At 47.6% G+C, this 9,168-nt stretch overlaps 1 protein-coding gene across 3 annotated transcripts in view; it reads left to right on the plus strand.

Moving 5' to 3' along the window:
- Positions 1-8,407, plus strand: part of ZNF627 (zinc finger protein 627) — a 60,400-nt gene extending 51,993 nt beyond the window's left edge. For all 3 annotated transcript variants that reach the window (XM_054673700.2, XM_003316079.6, XM_063800557.1), the window contains 3 exons: positions 3,806-3,932; positions 4,106-4,166; positions 5,966-8,407. In XM_054673700.2, the coding sequence (XP_054529675.1) occupies positions 3,899-3,932; positions 4,106-4,166; positions 5,966-7,157 (1,287 nt within the window). In that variant the 5' untranslated portion in view covers positions 3,806-3,898 and the 3' untranslated portion in view covers positions 7,158-8,407. The remainder of the gene's footprint in view (positions 1-3,805; positions 3,933-4,105; positions 4,167-5,965) is intronic.
- Positions 8,408-9,168: the final 761 nt, after the last annotated feature.

Genomic DNA, 9,168 nt, shown 5'->3' on the forward strand with positions numbered 1-9,168 from the left:
AGCAGACTGGTTAACATCAGGTTACTTTTATTGAAAGGGTAAAGCAGAGGGGACGTCCTTATTATGCCAGCTGAGATTGACTGGGCCCTTTGCTATTGGTTGCTGTGAGTCTCCTGTTTTGGGGAAAAACTGGGTATGTTTGAGGAACTACCTGCTTCTCTAAAAATTTTAGTTTGATCATGTGGCACTTAGCATGAGTGACTCCATTTTGGTTTGGTCTCATTTGTTGGGGAGTAGTATAGGATTTTAGTCCAGAAAAATGGCCTGCATAATTTTTACTATTTTCTTCTAAGAGTTGTTTAGTTTTAGCTGTTACCTTTAGGTCTTTGATCCATTTTGATTTCATTTTTGTATGTAAGTTAAGGGTCCAACTGCTTTTTTTTTTTTTTTTTTGAGATGGAGTCTCGCTCTGTCGCCCAGGCTGGAGTGCAGTGGTGCGATCTCAGCTCTGTCGCCCAGGCTGGAGTGCAGGTGGTGCAAGCTCCACCTCCCGGGTTCATGCCATTCTCCTGCCTCAGCCTCCCGAGTAGCTGGGACTACAGGCGTCCGCCACCACACCCGGCTAATTTTTTGTATTTTTCGTAGAGATGGGGTTTCACTGTGTTAGCCAGGATGGTCTCGATCTCCTGACCTCGTGATCCGCCCGCCTCGGCCTCCCAAAGTGCTGGGATTACAGGCGTGAGCCACTGTGCCCGGCTTGCTTTTTTTTTTTTTTTTTTTTTTTTTTTTTGAGACGGAGTCTCACTCTGTCATCTAGGCTGGAGTGCAGTGGGGCAATCTCAGCTTACTGCAACCTCTGCATGCTGGGTTCAAGCGATTCTTCTGCCTCAGCCTCCCAAGTATCTGGGACTACAGCAGCCCATCATGCCCGGCTAATTTTTTTGTATTTTTAGTAGAGATGGGGTTTCACCATGTTGACCAGGCTGGTCTGGAACTCCTGACCTCAGGTGATCTGTCCACCTTGGCCTCTCAAAGTGCTGAGATTACAGGCATGAACCACCTTGCCGGGCCTCAACTGCATTTTTTCACATGTAGGTATCCAGTTTTCCCAGAACCATTTTTTTTTTTCAACTTTTATTTTTGGTTGAGGGAGTACCTGTGCAAGTTTGTTACATGGGTAAATTGTGTGTTACTGGGGGTTGGTGTATTTCATCACGCAGGTAGTGAGCATAGTATCTGATAGGTTTCTTTTCCACCCTCACCCTCTTCCAACCCTCCCACTTCAAGTAGGCTGCGGTGTCTGTTGTTCTCATCTTTGTACCCATGTCAGCACCATTTTTTGAAAAGTATTTTTTTCCAATAATGAATCTGGGCACACTCGCCAAAAGTCATTTTACCATTTATGAATGTGTACCTCCCCTCCCCTCCCTCCCTTCCCCCTCCCCTCCTTCCCCCTCCCCTCCCCCTTCCTCTTCCCCTTCCCCCTCCCCTCCCCCTTCCTCCTCCCCTTCCTCCCCTTCCTCCTCTCCTCCTCTCCTCCTCCCTCCCCTCCCCCTTCCCTCCTCCCTCCCCTCCCCTTCCCCTCCCCTTCCCTCCTCCTTCCCCTTCCCTCCTCCTTCCCCTTCCCTCCTCCCTCCCCTTCCCCTCCCCCTCCCCCTCCCCTCCTCCCTCCCCTCCCCTCCCCCCTCCCCCTCCCCTCCCCCCTCCCCCTCCCCTCCCCCCTCCCCTCCCCTCCCCCCTCCCCTTCCCTCCTCCCTCCCCTTCCCTCCTCCCTGCCCCTCCCCTCCCCCTCCCCTCCCCCTCCACCTCCCCCTCCCCTCCTCCCTCCACCTCCCCTCCTCCCTCCCCTCCTCCCTCCCCCTCCCCCTCCCCTCCCCCTTCCCTCCTCCTTCCCTCCTCCCTCCCCCCTCCCCATTCCTCCTCCCCTTCCCCTCCCCCTTCCTCCTCCCCTTCCCCTTCCCCTTCCTCCTCTCCTCCTCCCTCCCCTCCCCCTCCCCTCCTCCCTCCCCTCCCCTCCTCCCTCCCCTTCCCTCCTCCCTCCCCTTCCCTCCTCCCTCCCCCTCCCTCCTCCCTCCCCCTCCCCCTCCCCTCCCCCTCCCCCTCCCCTCCCCCTCCCCTCCCCCTCCTCCCTCCCCCTCCCCTCCTCCCTCCCCCTCCCCTCCTCCCTCCCCTCCCCCTCCTCCCTCCCCTCCCCCTCCTCCCTCCCCTCCCCCTCCCCTCCCCTCCCCCTCCCCTCCTCCCTCCCCTCACCTCTTCCCTCCCCTCCCCCCTCCCCTCCCCCCTCCCCTCCCCTCTCCTCCCCCTCCCCTCCCCCTCCCCTCTCCTCCCCTCCCCCTCCTCTCCCCCTCCCCCTCCCTCTCCCCTCCCCTCCCTCTCTCCTCCCCTCCTCCCTCCCCTCCCCATCTTCCCTCCCCTCTCCTCCTGTCACCTGTCCCTCCCCTCTCCTCCCCTCACCTGTCCCTCCCCTCTCCCCTTCCCCCTCACCTCCCCTCCCCCCTCCCCTCTCCTTTCCTTTCCTTTTTCCTTTCCTGACATAGGGTCTCACTTGGTTTCCCAGCATGGTCTTGACCTCTTGACCTCAAGCCATCCTCTGGTCTTTGGCCTCCCAAAGTGCTGGGATTACAGGCATGAGCTACCATCCCTGGCCTGAAGGTGGTATCTGTTAAGAACAATTCCCTGAGCATATTTCAAGATGACTACTCTTACCCTCTTCCTGCCATAAGCAGGAAGCAATTTTTCTATGATCTTCACTGTGAGAACTGATGAAGTTTCTGGAGGTACAGCTCACACATTTCTGGGGGCCCCCTATGACTGGATCCCCTGGATTTTTACCTCTTTTTTTTAAAAAACAGCTAATTAAAAAAAATATTTAGTAGACAAGAGGTCTCGCTATGTTTTCCAGGTCAGTCTTGAACTCCTGAGCTCAAGTGATCCTCCTGCCTCCATCTCCCAAAGTGTTGGGATTACAGGCATGAGCCACCGTGCCCAGCCAGATTTTTACACTTAGCCTTTAGTAATTCATTAGTTGCAATTTAGGTTTTCCTACCCCTGTACTGCTTCCCACAGAGATTTTGCTATGGGAGTCTGTTCTAGTAAGTTATGACTCTTTTATCAGTTAGGTTGGTGGGATCCTGTCTAAAATCCAGTACCCAGATACTGTCAAAGCTCAAACTTTGTGAACAAGCATTTCTAAAGATACACAGTCTCAGGGTGGCTAATGTTAACTCTTTTTTCTGCACTCTAGTTACTAGATTTTTTTTTTTTTTTTTTTTTTTTTTGAGACGGAGTCTTGCCCTGTTGCCCGGTCTGGAGTGCAGTGGTGCAATCTCAGCTCACTGCAAGCTCCGCCTTCCGGGTTCACGCCATTCTTCTACCTCAGCCTCCTGAGTAGCTGGGACTATGGGCACCCACCACCGTGCCTGGCTAATTTTTGTATTTTTAGTAGAGACGGGGTTTCACCTTGTTAGCCAGGATGGTCTCGATCTCTTGACCTCGTGATCCGCCCACCTCGGCCTCCCAAAGTGTTGGGATTACAGGCGTGAGCCACCGCGCCCAGCCACTACATGTTTGTTACAACAGGTGCTACAGGCCTACCTTACAGAGAGACATTAGGGGTGGCCCAGGCATTACATACTTCTCCCACCAGAGAGGCATGCTCCTATTCTGCTGTTCCTAGTTCAGTTCTAGCAGCAGAATTGCTTTGTGGAAGGAAGTGAGTCTAGACAGAGGGTAAGTTTGATGACTGTGGAATCTTGAAATAAATGTTTGGAAAGCATAGCATCCTGAGAACTTCTTGGGAATAAAGCCTAGGCCCCCAGTGCTGTCTGTCTCAACCTTCCTCCTCCACACATGTGGGATGTTTCAGGATTCAGTGGCCTTTGAGGATGTGGCTGTGAACTTCACCCTGGAGGAGTGGGCTTTGCTGGATCCTTCCCAGAAGAATCTCTACAGGGATGTGATGCGGGAAACCTTCAGGAACCTGGCTTCTGTAGGTAAGGGTGACAATATTCCTTTCCTCAGTGAATTAGAGAACAAGTGTTTCTAGCTCCTTAACACTTTGGGGAATAAACCAGGCATGGGTACAGGGAATTATGAATATAGAATCTAATACTTTTTTCATAATTTTATACTAATTCATAATGACTTTTCTGGGTCTAAATTTTAGGAAAACAATGGGAAGAGCAGAACATTGAAGACCCATTCAAAATTCCCAGGAGAAATATAAGGTAATTTGCACTCACAAAAGAAAGTTCTGTTCCTTGAGAGCATTTCGTATTGTTAGGAATTTTTTTTTTTTTTAGATGAAGTCTCGCTCTGTCGCCAGGCTGGAGTGCAATGGCGCAATCTCGGCTCACTGCAACCTCCGCCTCCCAGGTTCAAGTGATTCTCCTGCCTCAGCCTCCTGAGTAGCTAGGACTACAGGCACGTGCCACCACGCCGAGCTAATTTTTTGTATTTTTAGTAGAGACGGGGTTTCACCATGTTGGCCAGGATGGTCTTGTTCTCTTGACCTCGTGATCTGCCTGCCTCAGCCTCCCAAAGTGCTGGGATTACAGGCGTGAGCCACCATGCCCAGCAGGAATTTTTAAAAGCAAGCAAACAACATATAAGCCCAGCTTCAAACTGTTTTGTTTTTAGAAAATCTTCTCCAAGCCAGGCATGGTGACTCACGCCTGTAATCCCAGCACTTTGGGAGGCTGAGGTGGGCAGATCACGAGGTCAGGAGATCGAGACCATCCTGGCTAACACGGTGAAACTCCGTCTCTACTAAAAATACAAAAAAAAAGTTAGCTGGGTGTGGTGGTGGGTGCCTGTAATCCCAGCTACTTGGGAGGCTGAGGCAGGAGAACGGTGTGAATTGGGAGGCGGAGCTTGCTGTGAGCCAAGATCACACCACTGCACTCCAGCCTGGGTGACAGAGTGAGACTCTGTCTCAAAAAAAAAAAAAAGAAAATCTTCTCCAAAAACATAGTTAAGTGTAACATAGATGTTCAGTGTTTGCAAAATAGTTCAATTATAGATAGTATTAAGAAACTTCATACGAATATCTTTTTTTTTTTTTGAGAGGGAATTTCACAACTCGTTGCCCAGGCTGGAGTGCGAGGGTGCCATCTTGGCTCACTGCAACCTCCGTCTCCTGGATTCAAGCGATTCTCCTGCCTGAGCCTCCCGAGTAGCTGGGATTACAGGCGCCTGCCACCACACCTGGCTAATTTTTTATATTTTTAGTAGAGACAGGGTTTCACCATGTTGGCCAGGCTGGTCTTGAACTCCTGACCTCAGGTGATCCACCTGCCTCAGCCTCCGAAAGTGCTGGGATTACAGATGTGAGCCACCACACCTGGCCATGAATATCATTTTCTTTCTTTCTTTTTTTTTTTTTTTTGAGACAGAGTTTCGCTCTTGTTGCCCAGGCTGAAGTGCAATGGCATGATCTTGGCTCACTGCACCTCTGCCTCCTGGGTTCAAGCAATTCTCCTGCCTCAGCCTCCCGAGTAGCTGGGATTACACGCATGCTCCACTGCACCCAGCTAATTTTTTTTATTTTTTATTTTTAGTAGAGACAGGGTTTCTCCACGTTGGTCAAGCTGGTCTTAAACTCCTGACCTCAGGTGATCCTCCTGTCTTGGCCTTCCAAAGTGCTGGGATTACAGGCATAAGCTACTGCGTCTGGCCATGAATATCATTTTTTGATAATAGGTATGGTTGTGACCTATTGCAGACCATTTAGTCCACTCATGTTCAAACAGTTGAGACAGGCCTAAAACGTACACTTTCCCGGGTAATGTTAAACATGTGAGTCCAAGGCCAGGCATGGTGGCTCATGCCTGTAGTCCCAGCACTTTGGGAGGCAGAGGTGAGAGGATCCCTTGAGCCTTGGAGTTCAGGGTTCACGCCTGGGCAACATAGTAAGATTCTGTCTCTGTATTTAAAAACAAGTATATGTAAGTCTAATACCTATTAATAAATATAAAATCATTTATAAACAAAACATTAATAATGTACTTCTCATTTTTCCGACAAGTCATATTCCAGAGAGACTCTGTGAAAGTAAAGAAGGTGGTCAAGGTGAAGAAACCTTCAGCCAGATTCCAGATGGTATTCTGAACAAGAAAACTCCTGGAGTAAAACCGTGTGAAAGCAGTGTGTGTGGAGAAGTTGGCATGGGTCCTTCATCACTTAATAGGCACATCAGAGATCACACTGGATGTGAACCAAATGAATATCAGGAATATGGAAAGAAGTCATATACACGTAACCAGTGTGGACGAGCCTTGAGTTATCGCTCTTTTCCAGTACGTGAAAGGACTCATCCTGGAGGAAAGCCCTATGATTGTAAGGAATGTGGAGAAACCTTTATTTCTCTTGTAAGCATTCGAAGACACATGTTAACGCATAGGGGAGGTGTACCTTACAAATGTAAGGTGTGTGGGAAAGCCTTTGATTATCCCAGTTTATTTCGTATACATGAAAGAAGTCACACTGGAGAGAAACCTTATGAATGCAAGCAATGTGGGAAAGCCTTCAGTTGTTCCAGTTACATTAGAATACATGAAAGGACTCACACTGGAGATAAACCCTATGAATGCAAGCAGTGTGGGAAAGCTTTCAGTTGTTCCAAGTACATTCGAATCCATGAACGAACTCACACAGGAGAGAAACCCTACGAATGTAAACAGTGCGGTAAAGCCTTTAGGTGCGCCAGTTCTGTTCGAAGTCACGAGAGGACTCACACCGGAGAGAAACTTTTTGAATGTAAGGAATGCGGGAAGGCTTTGACTTGTCTCGCAAGTGTTCGAAGACACATGATAAAGCACACTGGCAATGGACCTTATAAATGTAAGGTGTGTGGGAAAGCCTTTGATTTCCCCAGTTCATTTCGAATCCATGAAAGGACCCACACTGGAGAGAAACCCTATGATTGTAAGCAATGTGGGAAAGCCTTCAGTTGTTCCAGTTCGTTTCGAAAACATGAAAGAATTCACACTGGAGAGAAACCCTATAAATGTACAAAATGTGGGAAAGCCTTCAGTCGTTCCAGTTACTTCCGAATCCATGAAAGAACTCACACTGGAGAGAAACCCTATGAATGTAAGCAATGTGGGAAAGCCTTCAGTCGATCCACTTACTTTCGAGTACATGAAAAAATTCATACTGGAGAGAAACCCTATGAGAACCCTAACCCTAATGCTTCAGTTGTCCCAGTTCTTTCATGAGCATGAAAGGAGTCACATAGAGAAACCCCATGAAAGTAAGAAATTTGGGAAAGCCTTCAGTCCTTTCTGTTTCTTTCAACTACGTGAAAGGATTCACAGTGGAGAAAGACCCTGTAAGATAATTGGCTTTAAATTACGAGCGACTTGTGATAGGACAGTAAAACCTAGAGTTGGAATTGGATCTCTGGATTGTGTTATGTCAGTGTTGGTAGGTTAGGAACTAGATTTCCCAGAATCCATTCCATTTGTGATTCCATGATACAATTCACCAGTAACCTATCTTACATGAGATTCAGAAGTAAGTTAAGAAGGCATTAGTCATGGTTTGGAAGCACCATACAGGGACACAGCCATGTGAATACAGGCTGTATGGACACCTGCTTCCATCCCATTTTCCTGCTTCTTTGGGTTGCCAATCAAGAGTATCCTCAAAACGACTTGACTTTAATTTTCTCGGAGGTGATAGGCTTCCACACAGGTCTCCAGAAGCCCCGCATTGAATATCCATCCACACTTTGGTTTTCCTTCAGACATTATTATGTCTGTACTAGGCAACTAATTCAGACTGTCCTGGTTGGGAATATTCTGTGATGCTCTGACTCCCCTCGTCTGTAGACGGAATTGGCATAAGGTCTAATTTGTGTAGTAAGCACCTTTGTTCATACTAGTAGTGACTGCATTCTTGATTCAGCCTGATAGCTACCATGCTGCTGTCAAAACCAACCAGAGGGGAGCTTGTTCTTCTGCTGTACTGTGCAGTGACTGGCCTCACCCAGGACTTTGATGTGAGAATGAGCACTTTCCTCTATCAGGAAATTTCAAGTGTTTCCTGTTATTCATAGCTCAATGTAATGCCTCAGTTCATTTTCAGTTGTTTGATTATATGTGACTAATATGTATTTTTTATTCAAACAAGACTTCTGTACATGTTTCTTCAAAACAGTTTATTAACTGTCTTCAGTCTTGGATTACATCGAGTTTATAATTTTGGCAAATTGTTAAGACACTGTGAAGTCATCGTTAACCATGTGCATACAACTTAAGGAATTTTTTCCTCCTCATGTAAATTTTACTTTTCATGCTTATATAGTTTCAACTTTTATCTTCATAGTAATTTCTCATCTACTCATAATACCAAAAGTTAAGTCATGCTGTTTTGTGTGCTCTCTTGCTAAAGACCGCAGAGACCATACCTGTTGTCAAAGAGGGTGTAATAAACTGTAATAATAATCATGACCACAAACCATAAAGGACTGTGTGATGTATCAGTAAGAGGGTGCTCAGAAGGATTTCTTACAGGTTTTGTGCTTGTTGTAGGTTGGTTGATTTCTATTTTTTTTTTTTTTTTTTTGATATAGAGCGTTGCTCTGTTGCCCAGGCTGGAGTGCAGTGGTGCGATCTCAACTCACTGCAACCTCCACCTCCCAGGTTCAAGCAATTCTCCTGCCTCAGCCTCCAGAGTAGCTGGGATTTCAGGTGCACACCACCACACTCGGCTAATTTTTGTACTTTTAGTAGTGAACGGGGTTTCACCATGTTGGTCGGCCTGGTCTCGAACTCCTGACCTCGTGATCCACCTGCCTCGGCCTCCCAAAGTGCTGGGATTACAGGCATGAGCCACCGCACCTGGCCAGGTTGGTTGATTTATGTTCAGGGAAGCAAGATGATTCTCTGTATTTGATGCAGTGATGAGGTAAACTTAATTCTAAACTTGGTAATCATAATTGTTCTTATCCAGAAGGGAAAAGGAATGGAGTGGAGGTAAACGTAATTCATGAGAAATACCACTCAGTCATATTAGTGAGAAGAGGGGAATTTGAGTCATGTTTATGATTTGGAACATGCTGTCTTTCACCAGTTTTAAAGACATGGTTACAGAATGCCCTTTTTTTGTCTTGATTCATCATAGCCACCTAGGAGCATGGTCTCACATTGCTGGTGTCTGACATGTTTCTCTCCAACAGCATAAGACTTGGCCTTGCAGTGAGCGGAGGCTGGCTCCTGGACTTGT

This window comes from Pan troglodytes, chromosome 20, assembly GCF_028858775.2.
Source record: "Pan troglodytes isolate AG18354 chromosome 20, NHGRI_mPanTro3-v2.0_pri, whole genome shotgun sequence".
NCBI classification, from domain to species: domain Eukaryota; kingdom Metazoa; phylum Chordata; class Mammalia; order Primates; family Hominidae; genus Pan; species Pan troglodytes.